This window comes from Strigops habroptila, chromosome 13, assembly GCF_004027225.2.
Source record: "Strigops habroptila isolate Jane chromosome 13, bStrHab1.2.pri, whole genome shotgun sequence".
NCBI classification, from domain to species: Eukaryota; Metazoa; Chordata; class Aves; order Psittaciformes; family Psittacidae; genus Strigops; species Strigops habroptila.
The window spans coordinates 12,106,458-12,128,983 of record NC_044289.2 but is presented as its reverse complement, the minus strand read 5'-3'; the positions used below and the strand labels follow the sequence as shown (position 1 = coordinate 12,128,983).

Below are 22,526 nucleotides of genomic sequence, written 5' to 3'. Positions count from 1 at the left end.
GGGGAGATGGGAAAGAAGCCGGAGAGGGACCGGACACAGCTTCAGTGCTGGGTTTTAGTTAAAACCCTATTTACCTGGTTACCACACAGGCCCAGTGGGCAATGCTTGCTCCTAGAGACCCCTCAGCACACAGGGGCAGACCTCCCCATAACAGGGCACAGAGCCCTCGGTTCACCTCTTCCCCCAGCCTTTATTCATATAAGAAATGATAAATGAACATACAAAGGCAGTGGCACTGCACAAATGTCTGTTTTCCTCCCTACCAGTCATTGCTTTAAGCACAAAACTGTTACCTGGCAGTGGTAAGGGAAATAAACGCATGGCAATGCCTGTTTCAGGCTCATAAGAGAACCAAAAGTCCTTTGTGGGGAAAATAAAGGCTTTGGTCCTGCAGAAATACGTTATGGGGCAGTTCTGGTGGCTCCAGCCCTCGCAGCCAAAGTGGCTGTTTATCCCAGATCACTGTGGGATGAATGACACAGAAAGAGGAAAATGAGGTTTTATTCTGCAAAACCTTTTCAATACGATGATCCCACACCTCATTTGTCACTATAGCTCACCACACACACACAAAATCTCTTTTTGTAACTTACATATAAATGCATGCCATAAAAAGACCCAAAACAATGAACGTCATGGTTAGTATATGACTTATCTTAATAATTAAATGTTGTTGGTGTGTGGGAAGCTGTGAGCAGATTGCGTGTTTCCTCTGCATTTGCAGCTCTAAAGCTCCCTGCTGGCAGATGAGCACTGAGCAACTCTTCACCAAAGGATCGTTCTCTTGGTGCCTTTTTCTGCTCTTTCCCAGTTTCTGGGGCAGGGACCCCGCTGCCAACACCTCCCCACTGCACTATGGATGGGAGAAAAGCCCTTCCTCAGGCCCCAGGAGACCCTCAGAGGGGTCAGAGGAGGTGACAGGGTGTCAGTCGCAGGAGTGGTAATGATGAACGTTCTCCACACCCCACTGTCTGCTGGGGAGTTTCTGTCTGCATCAGTGTGGATGTTCCCCACTCGGCCTTACCCTGCTCCCGTCTCTTGAGATAGGCTGGAAACACAGGAAGCCCAGAGGATACCTCTTCAGTACCTGAGAATTACCTTTCTCCCCTTCATGCTTTCCTCTATCTCACGAGACATTTCTGTACCTAGCTGCATTTAGCTTCCTCCTCCTCCTGCCTTCCCCACAAGCCTCCTGTGTTTCCCGCTCTGGCACAGTTAGATCCGAGCGTTGCTTCCAGAAAATCCCCGTGTTTCCCACCAGTGCTGCTGTGTGTGTTTTGCAAGGTCATCCTTCGGGGTTTCCCCACACAGCCCTGGGTCCATCCTCTGTAGCTTAAACATTTCCAGGTCTTGCCTGGCCTTTGTACACCGTGATCAAGATGAGATTTCTGGGGGGCTTGATCTGTCCCTTCATTCTGTGTTTGTGGAGCCCCTCCACGACCAAACCCTGATTTGGTTTGGATTCTGACGCTTTGCTGCAAAACAAATGATACCCTAATACAATGTCACCCACAGAGAAGAAGAGCTCTGTGCAGCGCACGGAGAGCTATTTGAGCTGCTTCATCATCCACAAACAGAACAAAGTAAGGCATCTGAGATCACGACAACCAAAATTGTGGTTATATTTATATGCATTTTCATATGACAGTATTTTCAAAGGAAAAGTATCATACAGAAAAAGTTGGTAGAGTCATGACCAGCTTCAGGTTTTTCCAAACTTAAATATTATACAATGACTCGAACAAAATAATTTCTCCTCTAATACCGTTACGATGCTCACATACAGAGAAGGAAAGGAGACCTGTTGCACTGCAGTCGCAATCACTGCTGATCCGGGATTTTGTTGAACTGCATCCGAAAATGTTGTGGCCACTGGAGGGCCCTTCCTGGGCAGCGCGTTGTGGTGCTCGAGTGCTCCGACCCCATGGGCTCTCCTGCCCTCTGCACAGTTTTAGACAGTCCCCTGCCTCTCCAAAACCCAGCTCTGCCTGTTGGAGCTCTCCTTTCCCTGGCTAGTGTGCAGATGTCCATCACTGAAGCATGGAACAGCTTTCCAAAACTGCTGTGAGGAAAATACCCGGGTGCTACAGGAGCTCTTCCTGCTCCACGTGGTTCTTTCCAAAGCCTTACAAAATCTTCAGTGGTTTTGATGTGTTCATGAAAGTGATGCAGGTTTCATCTCACAGTGTTTACTGAGGCCTGACTCCCGTTTCTCTCCAACACGTCAGTGTCTGGGATGAGTCCATGGCAGCCTGCTGGGTTGTGGAAGGAGGTTCCAAGATGGTCCAGCCAGAGGGACCCAGCAGCCACCCAGAGGGTCCAACTCCCCTGGCTGTTGCTGAACAAGTGCTTTGGGACGTGCCACCCCAGCTGAAGGATCCCTTTGAGAGACACTGGCAGAGCTGCAGCAGAGCTGTGGGACACTGGTCGTCATCCCTGGAGACTGGGGACCTGACCCTGAATGGCACAGCCGAGGGGCCAGAGCATCCCTGTCCCCACCGCTGCAGGATGGCAGCGCTTCTGCCTCATCCCTTCTTTAGGCTTTTATACACACAGCGCTCTGTGCTGGATGCACCCAGGCGAGCAGCAGTATCTAAAGCTAGTGAAGCACTGCTGGTTATCTGTGCTCCTGAATGGCACGAGCCTTTATGAGAAATATTGACAAACTGAGCTAACACTTAGTGGCACAGCCTGTCCCCAGCTTATCCCAGTGTAAAAAGCAGTACACATCAATGAGGAGCAATGCAAATGTGAGCAGCGACAAGCTGATCGTGTTCCAGATCATAATGGTCACATTTGGTAAAGGCATCTTAATTTTTTTTTTCTTTCTTTTGTTTGGGTTTGTTTTGTTCCTTTAAAAATTGTCTTTACTGTTTTTCTCAGCCACTTTTCTATTTTGTGTTCTGAGCTTCTCATGGAACTTCCATGTAAAAGCTTCAGGACAAATTCTGCTTCAGATCTGTTAGCGTCTGCAATAGCCAGGCTGAAATCAATAGAGTTACTGTACACACACACATCTCCAGAATATGGCCCTTTATTTCACAATGTCTGGCCCACCTGTACAGAAGGAAACATCGGGTATTTCTTGGTACCTCACACTAAACTCATCAGGTCTCATCACAACAGACGGACTCAAAGTATCAGAGACACTGGGCCAATTAGCAGATTACACGTTTCCATATCAAATACATCTGTGCTATACTGATGCTGTTTTTAAACTGAGAAAATGGGAATTAAGTCAAAATATCTTTACTTCTCTCAGCGATGATCTAGGGGCCTCAGTCCCATCTTCCAATTACTTTTTCTCTTTTTTGCCACACAGACCATGACCCAGCCGAGCACTTTGGAACATGCTTTATTTCAAGGTTCTGAATAATTGCTGTGAAATTGTTCCTTGGGGCGTGTAAGTGCCCTTTTGAATCAAGGCCAGTGTCTTTAACTCCCAAATGAATACACAGTTTTCAGCATCAGAAGTGAGTTGGTGAGTTCAGTTAATACGGAGAAATTTTATCTTTCAAAGTGTTTTGTCATATTCCGTGCAAAGAACTGAAGTGATGATGACGCGACCACCTATTTGTGCACAGCAAACCTCCATGCCCGAGGGATAGCTCACTGCTGTACCAGAAACCCCCAAACTTCCTCCAGTGAGATTCAATGCACAAAACTGCATCCTTCCCTTCCTGTGAAACCTGAAGAGGTCTGCTCCAAGACACGTGAAGTTTTATGAACACTCCAGCTTCAGGCAGCGACCAACTCTAGTGCCGATGACAGAAAACCAAATAGATTTGACGTCCCTATAGCGCAGAAAGTCTGTCTTGCCCCACGGGCAGTATGGTGGTACAGAAGACAACTTCCCAAAGACAACACTGTACTTCCCCATCTCTCAGCTGAGACCACTGATGCATTTGTAACAGACAATACCATTGATCCCATCTGCTAGGTGGCTGCCGTGCTCTTCTCACGGGTGGCTGCGCTTCAGTGGAGCATAAAAGCATCTCTGTCCTCCCTCGGCGCAACGTGCAGGGCTTCACGTAAGATGCTTTGAGATCCTCAGCTGGCAGGTGGCAGGACCAATTAGTCCAATTATCTGCCATAGCGCCCCGACCACCCCGAAGTAACCCACACGCTGCCCATGTCAAATGGCAACGAGTGTCAGGAGGTGTGGAACAAACGGATGGGTGCTATGGGGTCCCTCAGGAGGAGGTGTAATCATCAAATGAGAGACCAAGCCAACCATAAGCAGACATACATACATATATATAGGCATTTGTACTATGAAGGAAATCATCAAATTTTAGACTGCAGAAAATGACCAAATTCCAGAATTTAGTGCCACTTGTCTCTGACTTGCTAGTAAAAAGAAAAGGAAATGTCCAAATGTGGGATGAATGAAGCAGTTCAGCTGTCAGATGTGGTATTATTTCTTCACTCTATTTCAGACAAGAAATGCAGAAGTATTTGTGTGTTTTGCACTACATGCTGTGGACAGAAAATTCTCTCAGTAGTGTTTGGTTTGTACCTTTTCTCTCACTCTCTTTTTTTCACAATAGAGGCACCGGTATCAAAATACAGAGCTGAAGTACAGGCATGAATTTAGTAAGCAGAAAATCCCAAGCCTCTCCATAGGGATTACAGCATCCAGGCTTTCAGGGCAGACTGAGACAAGGCAGTGTAAGGAAAGCCCTGAATCTATCCAAACACTCTCCGTGTGGTTTTCAGTCCATGGCCTTTTGATTTTTACAAGTCTGTGGAGTACTTACTGCTAAAATGTCTCCAAAACATATCTAAGAAAATTATGCCCATTACCACTAATCTTAAATTCACCTTGGAGGAGGCTTGAACCTCTGTAAGAAAAATACAGGGTTCCACAAGTTGTTAGAAGGTGAAAACCATTGCTCTGGTTACAAAATCAGGCTGCAGTGAGTCTGCACAGCGACTTCATTCAAAATATTTACTCCCAAAATTCAAGGTATGCAGGGATGTGAGAAAAGGAACTAACACAGGAGGCTGGTAAAAACCAGCTGGCCCATACGGAGTATTAAAGGACTCCCCAATATTCCAGCTACAGGCAGCAATACAAACACTACATTAGCCTGTGTTAGTTATGGGCTAAAACGCAAGAGGTAAAGAATGAACTTGGGAAAGACAGGGAGATGAAGATGTATCATCATCAGATCTTGTTTTCTTCGCTGATGTTGTTGCTCACTAAAATTAAGATGCTGACTAGAACTGGGCTTTTGAAAAGGCTGATATTATTAGCAAGACTCTGCTGAAAGGAAAGTGTGCTCCTGCACTCCTGTGACAAGGACTGGGCTGTTTGCCATCCAAGGCATTTAAAAAGAAAACAATAAAAATCAGAGTGCTGTATGTTGGTGCTGCTATAACCCCTCTGGTGCCGTCCTGGGTGGGGAATGCAGAAAGTCTACTCAGCTGTGTGTGTGTGGGGCTCCCACCCCAGGGTGGGGAAGGAGCCGTTTCAGAACATGCACATCATGTGGGTTGGTTTGTCTCAGCCTTGTTCAGGGAACACTTTCTCTGGGAGGCGCTACAATATCGTGGCTCCAGCAGCATCCACGCTCCTGGGATCCTTCAGGCCAATGATGAAACTGTTGGTTCTCCTGGCTCCATGAACTAGGGAGAGCACTTTGACTTTATCCACTTGATGGCCCCTGGCTATAAGAAATTCAATATCCTCTTCAGGAAACTCACCTGGAGGGATTTTAAAAGAGGAGTTTGTAACTGAAACCACTGTTGCCTTTGATGCAAAGCTTTGTTCTAACCCTGTTGGGATCTGCAGGATGAATGAAGCTGCCTGCAGCCTCCTCAGGTGTCCCATATGGGTGACCAGCACCCACCATGCTGAGGAACAGCACAGGCTTCTCGGAGCTGGGCAGTGCTCTGTGTGGTGGGGGAAATGAGAGGATCCAGAAGACCCTTAAAAGACATGGAAGATCCTCCTCCTCTTTGGAAAATCAGGAAAATACATTGTTGGCATCTATTGTAGTTATTCTTCTTACAGAGGAGGCAGTCCCTGCTCTTAAAAGCTTAGTTATAAATCATAGTATTAACAGTTATTAGTCAAAATAAGATGCAAGGCAGTTCAAAACAAATAACAGTAAAACACTTCCAAATGACAGAGTGTGATAGACCTTCCAACTTCCCCTTTTCATATCTCTTCATCTTCCAGCCATCTACCTTAGGTTGCTGGAAAAGCTTTTCTGGTTTTATTTTGTTTATTTGATGTTTTGTAGTTTCTGCATGAATAGAAGTGCCCGAGGACATGAAGCTGGGGATGCAGCTGGACAAAGCAGGCACACCACAGTTATTTAAGCTATACACATTGCAGATGTGTTTTAACATATATCTTGTTGATGCCAAATGTCCAAACCCACAAATTAGAACCTTCTGGAGTTTTGGATTTGTTTTAATTACATTCTCGTTTCCAAGTCTGCAGGTTACACTTGACAGACTTTTTTAGATGTTCCTCTGTAATGGGAAAGCCTCAAAAATCTGGCTGTTTTGTGTGAAATGAGAATAGAATTTCACTTATGGTTCCCTCTGGTAGGGTAGTTGAGTTGATATTTGGCTTTTTGAAAAACCCAAATAGACCAAGACTTTTAATAACAAGGCCACAGTCTCCAGAGCGTCAGCTGCATTTCCAGCACTGCCAAGCTACAAGCCTTGCCATAAGCTTTGCCTGCTCCCCAGCTGGTGGAGTTAAGGAACCTGGAGGAGTTAAGGAACATGGACTGGAAAGCAAAAGGATATAAATTATGGCAGGGGTAATAAAGTGCAGGAAGATCTGCTGGCTTCAGTACCTGTCTGGGTGAAGCTGTGCTTGCAATCCTGTTTATTTGAATACCCTCAATGCCACTAGACTGCCAAAAGGTTTTAAGGACAGCACAAGGGTGCTACCAGGAGGTGAGCTGGGACAGAGGGAGGGCTGGGGAGAAGCACCTGAAAGTGTTTGGACAGGAGGTGTTGGAGGAGCCAGGGAGCATTCCCAAGACAAGAGGGAGAGGGCACGGCTCAGCAAGGGCTCCAAGCTTTGAAGAAGCTAGGTGGTTGCTTTTTGTCTTCCCCAAAACCCTCTGCACCTCCTGGGGACCCTGGAACAGGGTGAGCTGTGCGCTGGGCTGTCGCACTTCCACAGCAGCGTGCTAAGAAAATCCTGCTCCTTTCCTAAAGACAACCCAGGTGGTGTCCATACTCACTGTCAACCTGCAAGGTGGTGGACTGAAGCTGGGGGTGAAGTCGACCAAGTGACAAACTTTCACTCAGATTCTTGTTAAATGTTAAAACATTTACCAAAACCTGAAAGAGAATAAAAGACCCTCAATAATAAAACATAGTAATGAGACTAGGAGAAGCCAACAGCTTCCTGAGCATCCCCCTAACTGGCAGCTCCAACATCTGCAGATGCAGCAGGCAAGGAAGATTTTGAACTCTTTACCAAACTGCATGAACTAATGTAGGGTTCTGCACATATGAAGAGGCCCCTGAAATATAGGCTGTATATTGTTGGTGGAAAAGTGGTAGCTTTTGAGGCTTGCATGGGCTTTTTGTCACAGAGTTCCTGCTAAATTAGGAGAGTTGTGTGTCTGGAACATGATGTAATCTCTAAATAAGTGTTTGTTGCAGCCAAAAGCTCAGCACGTGACTTCTCCACACAAAGCATTAGGAAGCGACGGTTGGCTTTAGTTTTGCTCTGAATAATGCCTTCCAAGAGGTAAGGAAAATGGGAGCCATTCTTGTTGTGCCTTTCTTTTTAGCAATCCCTTGTTGCTGTGCACGCAATCAAGCTATTGGCAAGTACTTCACCTCATTACAAATCAGAAATTAGGAGGAGTTGCCCAATTTATAGAAGTGCTGAACAGGGAGGAATTCAGTTGGGAGCGCACTAAAAGGAGCTTTTCATAGGGAAAAGGGCTTAAAGGGCTGCCGGTCTCCTGCAATTCTCTGAATACAAAATGCTCCTTTTTTTCCCTAATGATCCTTAAGACAAGCTTTGAACAGGTATTAGAGTGACACAAAACCATTACAGGTTTTGCCAAGATGCTTTTCCTCTACAACTATGAGCGGTGCCACCAGGAAAGGTGCAAGAGAAGTAGCTCTTAGAGATTTGAAAAACCAACTGTGTGGAACTGGTGGCATCAAAGACTGAACTGGTAATCCTGTGGCCACCAGTCTCAACACAGCCAGGACACTGGGAAGGGAAACCTGCAGTGCAGGAGGGGGCCGTACGCAGCACTGACCTGAACGATGCTGCTCAAGGCTCTGTCCCCGTTGTTGGCTCCCAGACATAGGTATGTCCCACACATCCCCTCAGATGGCCTCACGATGGTGGGCAACAGGAAAGACAGGGGCCGTTTCCGAGGCTGAATGAGATTTTGCTGCAGTTGAAGAAAAGACACACCAAAAAATTTCAACAAACCAACTAAAGCTTTGCTCAAGCTGTGCTGATTCACTCCTTGCTCTTTAGGCTGCAGCCAGCAATTGCACTTGTGTGCTTTTTCAAGGCTGACATCCTCACTGACATCAGCGCTCTCTGATGTTAACAGGATTTGTCCTGTTTCACACCATGGCTCTCTTTTCCAGAAGGTATATGGAACCATTCACCCACTTCTAAAGCACCAACCCAGCAAAGTGGGATGGTTTTATAATACATGGCAAGAAGAAACAACGAGGCAGCACTGGAAGCCACCAGTACTGGTCTGTAGCTGTTTCTTTCCAAGACCTGAAGATTTTTTTCTGCTACCTGCTACTCTTAAATGTGCAGAGAGCCAATTCATTAAGAGAGTCCTTAATCCAAGTCCACTGAAAAGGGTGGTTGCTCTAAATTGCATCTGGACTGCAAGGAAAATAGGTAGCTGAGATGTGCAGCATCGTTTCATACAACTGCATTACATTGACAACTGACACACATGAAGCCTTTCTGGTGTCTCTGTTTCAGGGGCTCATATAAATTAAAATAAGGAGCTTTCTACAGACTGTTGTCTCTCAGTTATTAATAAGGCATTAAATAGCCTCCCTGTTGTGGAGAATAACATTGAAATAAAACCCTGTACAGACAGCTCAAATAAAGAACGTGTCATGCCATTCATTACCGGCCTAGGAATGGAGTGGTTCATTGTTTTATTTTGCCAGGAGAAGTCCAACATCTGGCTGTTCAGGAGGACTCCAGAGGGTGTCATTAGTCCACTGCCAAAGGGACGATTCAAAGAACTGAAAAGAAATATGGAGAAATCTTATCAAAATCCTCACAGAGGTTTTTGTTCATCTCAAGGCTTCAGGGCTCTGATTTTCTGTCCCACCTTGGCTTGATAGAGCCAGGTTCAGATGTTCTTTAGGGCTGGCTAGCTGTGAGGAGTGAGAGTTCAACGTACTTAGGAGCAGGGACCATGTGGGCAATAGCAACTCTGTCCCTCCCTGTGTTTAAGGACTCCCGTCTAGGTGATGGATCTGTCTCCATTCCCTCATCAGCCCTCAAATCTGGCCACCACCTCTTCTCCAGGAGCAGATTCAGGCCAATCCAGACACATTTCACTGTGAGAGGGCTGCAGGATTACACAAGGCAGAGCAGCACCAGCTCACACATCCCCACCCCATGTTCCCCATTTTTGCTGCTGCAGGACTAACTGGGACTGAGCAGCCCAGCAGCTCCAGGTCCGGTCCCATCCTGCCCTGCTGAACCTGCTTTCTTCTCCCTGCTTTCACCCTCTGAGCACATTACAAAGGGAAGAAGTAAATCCTTTACCTTACAACCGCAACAATGAAGTCATCAGGTCCCATGACAAGGACCTGGCTGGCAGCGGGTCCACTCTCCATGGAGAAGTGAGGCACATGGACATCAGATGAGAAGGACTGGGAGTCGTTAATCAGCTGGCGCAGGGAATTAGCTTCTGATTTACTTCAGCAGCGAGGGAGGGAAAGAGAAAAGCAAGGCATGAGCCTATGAAGCTGAGCATCTCTTGTGGTACATCTACCCAGCTACTGGCGGTGTCTTCCTGCAGGAGCTGACACTGAGGGCAGGGAGCTCCTCCAGGTTACCCAATGGAAGGAGACAAGAGGAGTCAGTTTGCACAGATAGGCAATGCCATGGACCTCCCTGCTCTGTTTACAGGGTAAACTCACCCCTGAAAGACAAGGGCTGGCAGCACCCAGCTGAATGCAGTCCCTCAGGAGGAGGGTAAGTCCAGTCCAGCTCTGGCCACCAACTGTGGCTAAACCTGGCTCTGAGGTGGGAGCCTGGGCTGAAGCCCCAAGCCCGCATGTTCTGCAAAGGCACTGAGCCCCATGGTGGGAAGGGAGAGCCAGAAACTGTTTGTGTGGTCACAACCACATGGACGGCTGTTTGTCCGACCTGCTGAGAAGCAGTATTAGAGGGGTGAGAAACTGTGAGGATCACGCTGACTCCAGGAAACCTGTGTGAGGACATCCCACAACCCATCCCCAGAGCACTGCGGCATTAGCTGTGATCCTTGTGGAAGCATGAGCCCTACGAGGACACTCAAGGACTGACCTGTCCTCAGTAAAACAGAGGTAGGAAAAAAACAGGTTTCCCTGTGCACTCAAAAGAATGATATCCAAACCACACACCTTCCCACTGTGACCGTGCCCATCAGCCTCAGACCTACCTCATCATGCTTTCTGCAGCGTGAGTGACGGACACATCATCAGATGGGTCTCCCAGGTTGCTAGCTAGGCTCAGGGCTATTTTTAATGTCTAAATTGAATACAGAAAGAAGGAAAGAAAGAAAAAAGAAAGCAGAAAAGGAAGAAAAACATTTAGGTGGCCCTGGAAATACAACTTTTGATATTCCAAACAGGAAGAGGTATCGCTGTTCCCTCTGGCCAGCAGCTCTGCTGGCACAGCACCACTGTTGAGCAGAAACGAGCTATTCTGCTCACCAGCTGCTACCCACGTTCCTAGTTGTAAGTCATCCAAAGTGTTTGAACAGAAAGCGTTAGTCCCAGCACACTTAAGGGAATGATGGTGTGAGAAGAGGAAGAGGTCTGGTGTCTCATACATGCAGAATCCTGCCTCAGCCAGTCCATTAAAAACAGGAAGATGCAATTTCAAAAGACACAGTTTATCCAGCCTTGGTTTTACAGTGCATAGCCAGAGGACAGCCACGAGAAGAAATGTTCTCTTCAATCTAGCCAGCCTGTGCCTAGCAGAAATGCACTAGACTTTCAGCTTGCACTCATGCCATTTTCATTCAAGATTCAAGACAGCACATTACCCTGCAGGTCACTAGCTAGATGTGACTTCTGTTTTGATATATGCCACGCATCAACAACTTCTCCTGAAGCATCAACATTTATCTTCTGACGTACAATGTAGAACATGATTAACTTCTGGAGAAGGTGGCTTTTCCATGAAACAGCCTCCTGACCACCATATCATGCAGAGGATGTACAAGAGGCTTGGTGGCCAAGGAGGAGCTCCACTGAAACAAGCAGACCACGTTCACCCCTTAGGCACAGGTTAAAGACATCTTGGACTGTCTGAATCTCAGCCACATGTTCCCCAGTAATCAGGGTTACACATCTTCTGAAGTGACTGCCCTTTATCTGGAGGTTGCTGTCCCTCAGCTGGTAACGAGGAGGTGAAACTCTTGGCCTGGTGCAAATGCAGAGCACAAAGATTCATCCAAAGCTTATAGAATACAACTCAAAAATAACTTGCGTGAGTCAACCTTCTCTGCCTCTGCACAGGCAGTTACAGCACGTAACACCTCCAGTTGTTGCATCGTTGCTGAGAGGCAGTAACTTCCAAGCACCTGCCTGCTACAAGGATGTGGTTACATCCTTGCTTAAAATGCCCAACTCGCAAAACCCAGCTCTGGATCAGTTAAGCATCTAAGAACATAACTCTGCTTACAGAGCAGGAAACAGAGCACTTGCTTGACTTCCTGGGAAGCTGTCAGCTGGTAGGGCTGACAGCCCTAAAACCTGGAAAAATCATTATTTGGATCACTGAGATCATGAGGTAGGCTAAAATGTAAAGATTTGAAAGATATATAAAGTGTCGCGTCAGTTTTCCTTGTCATTGCCAAATTGCTGACCCCTGAAGTGCCCTAGCAGTGCTCTGGTATGGCCAGGGCCACTGGAGATAGGAGGTGGAGGAAACAGACGGGACCAGGCTCAGCTGCTGTGGGGTTATTCTGAAGAGATGGCTGCATACAAGAAATGGGCAAAAGCCACAGTTTGTTCTTCTGAAAAAGCTCTGCTCAAGCAAGAAAGAGCTCAGCTGAGCAGGAGGCTCCAGCATCTGCACCTACCTGAGGCAGCAGCACAGCTCAGATTTACACCTTAGCAGTTCTATTTGCTCATTCTCCTCTGGGAATTACCTACAAACATTTTTGTACAACCAAGGAATAAATAAATTACTCTCTAGCAGCACAAGGAATTCAGCCAAATGTTGAACCTCCTCCTACCTCTGCCATCCAGTGCAAGATATTCCCCCGGGGTACTTGACTGGTGATGTTAAAGCCCTCGAGGATGTTCAGTGCTGCAATCAGTGCAGGACCTGCATGTGGAGGTGGGGGACTGAAAACAAGATGACCTGGAAGGGGAAAAGGAGAGGAATGAAGCTGCTTTTGTCAGATACTGTCCAGTTATAACCTTCTCACAAGCTAGTGTCCTTGAGGACAGGGAAACCTTTCCAGATTTGAGGGGAAATGATGGAAAGCAATATGATTTGAAAAGGATTTCCCAAAACATTTCTATTGTATCTTTCTGTTTCTTTATGACGGTTGAAGGAAGACCAAATTGGGATGCTTTTTTTTACATCTGAAATTCAGTTCTGGCTGGTTGGCTGCTTGGTTTCTGAACCATAGTATGGAAGAATGGAGGTAAAATGGGTTTGCAGTGTAAGGAGAGTAAATACAGGGATTTCTAGAAAAGAATGACAACTTTGGGAACTGTCTTCAGATGCAGCTGCTAGCCTTTGGCCCAGCTTCTATCTAGGCACTGCATCAATATGTGATCATGTTGCACCTTTACATTCGAACAGTATCAAAATACCATTGGTCACTATCAAGGAAAACCAGGCTCATTTCAAAGTGCTGAAAACCTTCTGAGCTGCCCATGACCATCAGTGTTACAGCAGGAAACTCCCTGGAGGGCTTTTCTGCAGACACCTCAGTGCCTCTGGTTAAATACTGCCACCACCTCTTGCCAGGAGAAGCAAACTTCTAGCTGGAGTTGCATGGCCAGGGGTCATGGGTTTACCTCGATAGACTGTGTGGATGGGATTCTCCACCGCGACACTGTAATTGCTGAAGTCTTCCTCCACCAAGACTCCTCCGTAGTTGTGGACCTGTGTAGGAGAGCAAAGCAGAGCACACTGAGAAAGCTGGGACCAGGCTTTCTGTGTTCCTCATCCCGGCCCAGGTGAATACTTGTTCTGTCAGCAGAACAATGGGCCAACTCTTTCCTTCCGCCCAGGAGAAGCCACACAACTTGTGAGAGATTCTGCTGGGGCGAGTTGCTGCTATGAGTCCTCTGGATTTCCATCCAAAAATGGGCAAGAACAAGTAACCTGTGCATGCTCTGGTTTCTAAACTAGGCAGCTAACTTGGCAAGAAAATTTCTTCTCTGGCAGAAATGGATGAATCACTGGAGCAGGAAAGCTAATACAGGGGGCTTAGAACTGGATGATCTTTAAGGTCTCTTCCAACCCAAACCATTCTATGATCCTATGTTGTGGGGGACAGCACATCAAACCACCCCAAAGCTGCAAAAGAAGATGTATTCCCTACTTGGGATCCCTGCCTGCTTCCTAAAGCAGTCCCAGAGAACAGGCCAGATTGAACCCAAGGCTTCATGGAGCTCGGACAGTGGAAAAGTGGAAAAGCAGCAGGGAGTGGAGCAGGAAAAGCCTGATGGCACAGAAAGGGAGAAGCCCTGGTCAGCCACACACTGCAGACACCATCTCAAATTCCCCAGAGAGCACATTCTTGAACCTGTGCCTTCCTGCCACAGGATGGAAACAAAGGGCAGGGTGTTTTGGAGCTTTACTTGATTTCACCACATCAATGCCCTCCCTTTCCTGGAGCAATAAACACTGTGGGAAGCCAGCACTTTGCTCCGCTCTGCAACCAAAGCTGGAATTGTGCACCTGATCCCAGAAATGGCCAGGGGCTTTGGTGTTCAACTCTGGGTTTTCCTCCTCCACAGAGAGTTTGTGCTTCCCTGCAGCATCGTTCAGTCAGTGGAATGGGGTGATAAAGCAGGGTTTAGCTGTGGGGGTGCACATTGAGCTTGGTGCATTCCTGGTTTCCGTTCCACTTTTCCCATTCCTGGTTCTCCACCTCTCTTGTGGTCCACGTGAACCACAGGAAATTTCCAAACAGGGAGCTCACAAGGCCTGCACTGAATGAACCCATTCCAGATGACTGATGACATGTTGAATGTGCATCACTTGAAGCACAGTGGGAGGGACAACCGGTGCCACCAACCACCCTGACTGCAGCTCCACAGCTATAAAAGTTGTTTGGGTTTTTTTTACCAGAATAAGTACTTTATTGTCGCTATTTTTTTGAGAGCACCCCTCACAACAGGAGTTAAACTGGGGCAAGCCCAAGTGGGACTAAGCCTGGCTGATGCTCTGCTCACAAGGCTCACAGTTTGCTTTTTAAACCATATTCCTGGAGTCTATATCTTACAGTCCCTCTAACAACAAACATTTGCTTCTCAACCATGGGGCACCTCTCGTTACGGGGAAGAGGCTGGTGACACTAAAACAGCCCAGAGGGGGCTTGAAATGGAGATTTTTTCTTCTTTGAAAAACCAGTCCATCCTGGTTATAGAGGAAATGGAGGTTTCACTTCTGTGGGCTGTGGAAGTGACCCGTGTGTCACTTACACCACTGCAGTGACATGGACAGGACAGGAAAAGGAGGCTCCACATCTTTTTCCCCATCATTGTGCTGACACTTGGCTATGGCTTATCTCCACGTTGTCACCTTAAGCAGGTGCCACCTTGACCCGGGCTGTGCTGTGTGGTCTGGGGCAGAGACAGGGGCAGACATGGCTCACCTCGGAGATCATCTCCTGGGTCAAGTTCCCACTGTAGAAAGCAGACACCCCTTCTGTCCCCACCAGCTCCAAGACGGCAGCAAGGTCCAGGCGCCTGACGAACATCCCGGGCAGCAGGGGCTGCCCATCCGGCAGGAAGATCTCCTGGAACTTGTCAGAGTAGTTCAGGTCCTTCAGTTCACTTATGGCTTTGGCTGCAGGTGAGAAGGGGAAAGACATCCAGAAAAGGCAGGGTGCAGGGGTGCACAGGGGACATGGAATCACTGTGCCTGGTGGGGATGCTGGAGACCTGCTGCTGCTCTTGCCCTGTTCCACAACTAGAGGGAGGCTGGATCATGCATCCGTTAGAAGTGGGAAGGATACCCAAAGAAACCCAGTGCCCTTCCCCGGCTGTTCTCAGGCTCTGCCCAGCACAGGCTGCTCTGACCTGACCCTGACCAGCCCTAGGAAAGGGCTCCAGTTTTGCTGCTGCCATACTCTCCCTTGCAGACCACGGCTCATGCATTGCTCAGCTCCCAACACCATTCATCTCCAGGTCCAAGGAGCCTTGATTTCCCCTTGAATAGCCACCTACATCCCCAGCTGCCTTGCCCCCAAGAGCAGTGGTCAGTGTGCTCCTCTGTGCTGAGCAGCCACCCTTGGGTCCCCATTAGGTACTCACCCAAATCATGTGTGACATTAAATCCATCCTGAGCAACACCAGCCACAAGACCCAGCAACTTGGACCATGGGAGTCTGCCAAAGGAGAAAGGACAAAGAACATGGCCTGATGACAAGGGCTTGTTTGCTTCCAGCTCCCCTACAGGGACCCCAGGGCACAGCCTGTGCAGCATGAGGACAGCCCTCCTGTGCCAGCCTCATGTCTTACCTCCCGTGTAACTGGTGAGCCTGGTGCATTCCTTGTAGCATGCCTGGCACCCCGACGAGCAGACCTGGCTGTTAAATTAGAAGGACAAAAAGGAAGAATAGTGTCCTTCCCATAAGGACATGGGGCATGGGCCCCAGCTGCAAGTCATGTAGGCATTGGAAGTGTCTGCACGGTCTTTAGGAGAGGGGAAGAGGTCTGTAGCAACGCAGCAAATTAGGGAATGAAAGTTTTTAGAAGGAAAGAGGCAAATTCAATCCTGGTCTCAACCCAGGCTGGTCAGGAGAAATAACTCAGCAGAATGACATGGGATTGTGCTCCTTCCCAGGACGCTTTTTCTCCCAGCTCCCCACTGGGACATGCCAAAGAAGCATTTTCCCTGGACTCTCCATGTTTATAGGGGCTGGGATCTCCCAGATGCTTTGCCCAGCATCTCCCCCTTGGCCCAGGAGTAGCGGAGAGAGGAGAGCTGGAGACATCAGCCAGCTACAGCCCTACAGGGTTTGGCCACGGGACACTGGTCCTCACCTTGGTGTCCTTCTGCAGGTCCCCTTCCAGTGGGATGCCCAGAGGAGCCACCTCACGGAAGTCGATCACCCAGCTCCTGTTCTTCCGGATGTCGTGGACCAGCATCACCCCACCCCTGCAGTGAGATGGGGGTCACAGCACTGGCTGTCCTTGCAACAGGACAAAGCCAAAATGAAGAGTAGGGGTGCCGCTGGAGCTGGTGTGATGGAGCCATTGTAGCAGGTCACCAGCCTCAGCAGTGACCCAGGGCTGGGCAGTGGTGCAGGGGAACGCTGCTGCCCTTCCCCAGGGAGCAGTTCAGGACAACCAAGCCAGGGCCAGTGCAGGATGCAGGCAGCCCCCGTGCTGAGCATGCAGCAAAGCTGGATCAGCCCCTGCCAGACTGGCCAGAGGGCCACAGGTCCTGTTCTACTGCCAGGCTGGGACTATCTGCGATTTTCTTTCTTAATCCGAGCAGTTTTGCAACAAACCAGGGTTTTGGCTTGCAACAACAACCCGTGGCACAGCCTGGAGAAGCTATCAGGTGGCAGCGCTTTATGCAATGCTCCTGAGACCTCCTGCAGAGCCGAGAGCACCAGGCTCATGTAGATGCCACCCGGGGAATAAGGGCTAGGATGAGGCCACCCCTTGCCACCATGCCTCCCATGGCTGCTGCTCAGAGCCAGGCTCAGATCCTAGCCTCCTGCTGCAGCAGGGGCAGAGCTGGTGGAGGGAAGCATTCAATCTCTGAGAGCACTGGGACTGAGCCCGGGTGTTGCAAGCTCCTGGCACACTCACAATGGGGCTTGGCAGCCTGTGGTCACTTTTTCAACCCTCTTGAGCCTGATGCTTGTTTTATCTGCCACTATGGCAGATGCAGCTTTTCCCTCCCTGTCCCTTGCTGTCAACCCAGTGCACAGGACAGGTCCCCATCCCTGGGCAGATGTGGACATATCCACCACCTGATGTTAGAGACCTAGTACCACATGTTGGTACTTGGGCCACCATGAAGACATGTCTCAACCGGTGGTGGAACCACTTGCTTGAGGACAACCACAGGCACGAGGGTGAGTGACCAACACTTACCCACCAATCCCTGACGTGTGGGGGTTCACGACTCCCGCGCAGAGGGCTGAGGCGATGGCTGCATCTACGGAGGAGCCCTGAGTGTTGAGCACCTCTATGCCCAGTGCCGTGCAGCGCGCAGCGTCCGTCACCACGGCACCACGGTGGAATATCTGCCAGAAGAGGAGAGCTGTGCCCAGGCAGGGGTGCTGGGACACCCAGACCTTCAGTTCTGTGCGACCTGATGCCTGGGGCCAGCGCCATCGCTGTGGCTGATGTGCATTTCAAGGTGCCTCCAAATGCCAGTGGGAGTAGTATGTCCCTTGGCACATCCCTGCATCAGGACAGCTGTGGCCATCAGCTCTGCCAGCTTTCAACAGCAGACATGCTAAGCTGCTGGGCCACATCTCACCTTGTGCTCCACAACCCCAGAGCAGGGTTGGACTAATCCTCAAGAGCAATGGGTGACAGTGTGCTGTCACTGTGCTGCAGCAGTGTGGTCACTGGGAAAGGGAATACAGCTGCAAAGAATGCAGCGTCCCCCCCATACCACAGCTGCTTCTCATCCTTCTCTGGTGCCTGCACCAGGATTAATGCGATGACAGGTAGGAACCCATGATCATGCTGCCTTTGCTCTGCAATCTAGCGCTGGTCTGTGGGACAGATCAGCAGAAGGTTCAGCACTGGTTTTGGCTATTCCCCTCCTTGATCCTGGATGGATCCTTCCAGAGGTGAGCCTGGGCATGCAGGTCAATAAAACTCTCTCCAAGTGGAGATGTACGAAAGATGCCTACTGCTTAACTTGGGATTGCTTTCAGAAAGCACCCACATCTGGCTCAAACCACAGCTGGAGCCACGGCAGCTGGGCTGCCTGTTTCCCCCTGGCAGCACCCCCAAACCTCCCAGGCACAGCCTGGGGCAGGCACTAAGAGCCCCACTTGCCTCTCCAAGCACACAGCCACAGCAAAAACCTTTCAAGACAGTCTGGGGTGGAATTACAGAGCCAGCACCCAGGGCCTGAGCACCCACTGACACTGGCTGGGGCTCACCTCACTCTGCTAAACTGCTGGCAAGGAGGAAAGTCAGGGAGCTTCTCCTGTTTTCAAAGACAAAGCCTGACCGCAAAGCCACTGTTGTGTCTTACCTGAGGGTCCCCAAAGTAGATCTGCATGATGAGGGCCACCGTGACGCCCGTGGCGAAGGTCAGGCAGGCGGTGATGATGACGGTCAGCCCGTCCTGCCGGCAGCTGCAGTCTCCAGAGAAAGGGTCCTTGCTGGTCTCCTGGAGAGGAGACACGTCCTGGCTTCCCATCTCGGATGAGGACGAGGGCAGGCGCTGGAGCCGCGCAGACTTCAGGAAGGAATCTGGGTCTTTGTGGGCAGCGGGGAGAAAATAAGTGTTAGTTATTGAGCAACACGGAGCTCTTATTGCAGTGTTTACCCAGCACTAACATTACACCGTGCTCCTCACAGCAAGGCTATTACCTTCCCTATTGATCCCAGCTCTCAAGAGACCTTCTGGCTCAGATGCTGCTTTAGGTCATTTTACTGATCCCTTCCTTTAGCTCTAGTTATTCTAAACTGACTTCCCTGGAGATTAAGAGGGACAAACTCCCCCTGAATTTTGTTCCATTTCAGTCCATTCCCCAGTCTTCAGTGACAGGCCGAGTTACTGCTCCGTTTGGAGGGATTCTTAACACATCACTGACTTCCAAACGGGTCTCTGAAATGCAGCAATACTGAAGAAGAGGAAATTAAGGTATTAAAAAGAAAATCCAGCAGCCTTATTTGGAGCTATGCTTGAGCTAAAAGCACCTGAGCAGAACAGAGGTGAAGCAAAACGCATGGCCTGAGCACAGGAAATAAATCCCTCTACTGAAGCATGGCAAGGGGAGAGCAGGGAGGAGCAAACCTGCAAACCGGAGGGCCTCGGGGTGTCCACCCGCTCGGACGGCAGGGAAGGCTCTGCTTTAATTTCATGCTTCCTCCAGCTGATGAGGCCCACTGTGAAATCAAGTCGCTCGCAGCTCCAAGAAGGCAAATGCAATGGGGCAGGGTTTGCTGGGCATCCACCCCACAGCAAACAATGCTCGGCAGGATGGAAAAGTCTCTCTTTTTCTCTGAAAGATGCCTTGAATCTCTCTTGTATCAGCTGCTGCCTTTGTGGCAGTGAAGGTGCTGGCTGAGCGTGCCCTGCCTGTGCACGGAGCTGCTTGGCACATGGGGCAGGGACTTGCCTGTCCCTGCCAGGCACCAAATGGAAGGGAGCAGCTCAGGGCATCACCCAGGGCTCCTGGGTGAATTCTTTGGGGAGCTGCCAAGACCCAGTGGTGGCTGCAGTGCCCTGAACATCTGTGGTGGGAAGAAGAAGAGCAAGAGGAGCACCGAGTGGAAAAGACAGAAAACATCCGCACAGGGGATGTTTCCTGGCTTTGTGTTAAGGGAGTGAGCAGGAAACCCCGCATCCTCCATCACTGCCCAAGCAGCATCTCCATGGCCACTGCCAGCCCTGTCCTTGCCAGGACATTACAAAGACCTTTGGGTGCAGCTCTCCTGGGCCAGGCAGGGAGATAATTTTAATCTCAGTGATGCTGCAAACAGGAGCAAACCCCCTGCAAGCCAGGGGATCCCCTCACAGTGAATTTAGCCTCCTTCACGTTGCAGTGATTTAGGTGCATGACTGGGAAAGGCTCAGCTTTCCCAGACTGCGCCTCTGGGCACACACACAGAGCCCCTCACGAGCACGTCTGGTCCAAGCGAGCTGGGCAGAGTGGGAGGCCTGGCTGGGGGGTGATGGGCTGGGGTGCCACTGGTGGGGACCACGACTGGCCTGGCAGGGGGTGCCACAGGGGAGGGATGTCACGTGCAGCCCCTGGCACCCTCGGTGGGTGCAGAAGCAATGAGGAGTGAGCTGGGCTCCTCCACCCGACCCCTGCAGGACACTGTCTCACTGCTCTGCTCACACAGTGCTGTGATAGACCAGCCCAGCACGACGGGACATGAACACCCAGAGAGCAACCATGGGAGAGGACAGGCCACGGCCTCTCCCACCCACGCGAAAGTCCCTTCGTTCTCTGCCCACATGGCCCTGGGCAAGTCACTTGGTCTCTATGACCACTGGTACTGCATGGGGACAACAGGGCGGTCATTCGGGGACAGGACTGGTGGAGTCAGTCAGGAGCAGGCTCTGGCAGGCACCACAATGTGGGACTGTTCAGTCCTTTGGGGAGGTCTGTCCCCTGCACCGACAGCACAACAGGGGCTTCCTCTGTTTGATGAGATCTTCTGGGCAGTAGAAACCAAAGGTCTTGGTTCCCTCCCTGCTGGTCCGGTAGATACCATGACATGAAGCAGCACTGCCGGCTTTTGCGACGTGCACACAGTGTCAATGAGCACGAGATTCCATGTGGCCGGAGAGCAGCAGCTCCAGCAGACACCCCGCACAGCCCAACCACACCAAACCCTGCTCGTGCTCCACGCAGGAGACGAGAGACCCCATGCTTTCGGAAGAGCTGTTCCCGCAGACCTGCACACGCAGCTTCACCCGGCAGCGCAGGGTGGCACGGGCGAGAACGGGCACTGGGAACGTCACCCAATGCCACAGGGCAGACGACACGGGATGCATGGGGCCGGCTCAGACATGATCCTTGGGGTTTGGGATGGATGGGGCAGAGACCTGCCCGCGGGTCATGGAGCAGGGGGTGATGGGCAACACTGCTTGGAGAAACATGACCTGGAGGAGCAAACCGGTTCCCTGCACTGAGATGGAAGCGATCAACTCAAACCAGGCAGAGGGTTCTCTCCAGGACCACAGCACCACCCGGCTTTATTACAGCCGCGCTCCCGCAGCGGGCATCGCCGCGCCGAACCCCGCTACCTCTGTCTACCTGCCGTGCCCCGCACGGTGACCGCGGGGCCGGGGGGACGCGAGGCCGCGGGAGCCGGGGACAGGGAGCCCCGAGGGCGGCCTGTGGGGCAGGCGGGGGCTGCGGTGCGCGGGGGCCGCGGGCAGAGCGGAGCCCGAGGGGGGCCGGGGGCATGCGGGGCCGCGGGCGGGCTCGGCCTCCGCCCCTCACCCGTGTCCTGCTCGCCCAGGAACGCGTCCTCCTCCTTCCGTGCGCGGAGGCCGCCCTCGGCCGCGCCGCCCGCCTCCTCCTCGGGCAGCCGCGGGAAGCTGGTGATGCTCATGTAGTCCACGGGCGAGCCGGCGGCCAGGGCCCGCTGCCGGCCTCCCCCCGCCTCCGCCGCCGCCGGCACCGCCATCGCCGCCGACACCGCCGCCGGAAGAGGCTGGGCCGGGCCGGGCCCGCGGCTCCTCCCCGCGGAGGAGCGCTGAGGGGCGAGGCCGAGGGCCTGGCGCAGGCGGGAGGCTGAGGGCAGCTCGGTGGGAGCCACTGCCCCACGGCCCGAGCGCCCGGGGCGGAGGAGGCGAGGGGAGCCGGGCTCCAGCCGGGTGAAGCTCCGCGGGTCCGAGCTCCACACGCTGGGACAGAGCCGGGTCGGGGGATCAGCCCTGTCTCCACTAGAACCAGGGGCACCGGCTTCACCGGCCGAGCCTCCGGGGAAGCTGGGCAGGGATTTCTTAGTCCTGACTCCTGGAAGACTTTCCCAAGGGACACCACGTACTTTGTGTCCTCGCTCAAGCCAGCCTCCAGCAGGGAGCATCGCACGCTTCCGTTTCACCAGTTACCACGCAGCAAGTGGGTCCAGCACCCAGTGGGACACCATCAGCAAGAGACATTGTGATGCTGCCACAGAGCTGCATCGGTGTGTCCCCTCTCCCGGCCAGCTTGGCCCTCCAACGTGGACCTCTTATTCATGGCCATCTTTGCCCTTTTAGCAAAGAGTTTTGATTGAAATACATGCAGTGGAAGAGTCCCGGTTTGCATAGGTATTTCTGAAATCAAACTGGCTGAAGCATTTAATTCTTTCCCACTCTATGCTCCTTTCAGAGGTTGACCTAAAAGCCAGCACTAAAATCACTGGAAGATGGAAGAAGTTGTTTCATTTTGGCCTGAACGAATCCTTCACGTTTGTGCAAA

General features: G+C 50.9%; 1 protein-coding gene across 4 annotated transcripts; it reads right to left on the bottom strand.

The window, feature by feature from the left end:
• Positions 1 to 1,598: 1,598 nt before the first annotated feature.
• On the bottom strand, positions 1,599 to 21,772 carry GGT7 (gamma-glutamyltransferase 7). 4 transcript variants are annotated; one of them, XM_030503332.1, is made up of 16 exons: positions 21,561 to 21,629; positions 19,397 to 19,836; positions 18,629 to 18,855; positions 17,506 to 17,657; positions 16,441 to 16,555; positions 15,916 to 15,983; positions 15,709 to 15,782; positions 15,048 to 15,241; positions 13,240 to 13,327; positions 12,444 to 12,571; positions 10,638 to 10,726; positions 9,758 to 9,910; positions 9,108 to 9,225; positions 8,256 to 8,393; positions 7,215 to 7,314; positions 3,019 to 5,709 (listed from the first exon to the last, which is right to left on the bottom strand). In XM_030503332.1, the coding sequence occupies exons 3-16, from the start codon at positions 18,794 to 18,796 to the stop codon at positions 5,546 to 5,548; spliced, it is 1,749 nt and encodes a 582-aa protein (XP_030359192.1). In that variant the 5' UTR covers positions 18,797 to 18,855; positions 19,397 to 19,836; positions 21,561 to 21,629; the 3' UTR covers positions 3,019 to 5,545. The 4 variants fall into 4 exon arrangements, with proteins under 4 accessions (XP_030359190.1, XP_030359192.1, XP_030359191.1 ...); XM_030503330.1 differs by lacking the exon at positions 19,397 to 19,836 and having other exon boundaries at positions 1,599 to 5,709; positions 21,561 to 21,772; XM_030503331.1 differs by having other exon boundaries at positions 19,397 to 21,766.
• Between the last annotated feature and the right edge of the window lie 754 nt (positions 21,773 to 22,526).

Coding starts and splice junctions, on each gene's coding strand:
- GGT7 (XM_030503330.1), bottom strand. CDS start 21,747: ATGGCGGTGCCGGCGGCGGCGGAGGCGGGGGGAGGCCGGCAGCGGGCC. Junction 16,556..17,505: donor CACACGTCAGGGATTGGTGG/GTAAGTGTTGGT, acceptor ATCTCACTGCAG/GGGTGGGGTGATGCTGGTCC. Junction 15,984..16,440: donor ACCTGCAGAAGGACACCAAG/GTGAGGACCAGT, acceptor CTAATTTAACAG/CCAGGTCTGCTCGTCGGGGT.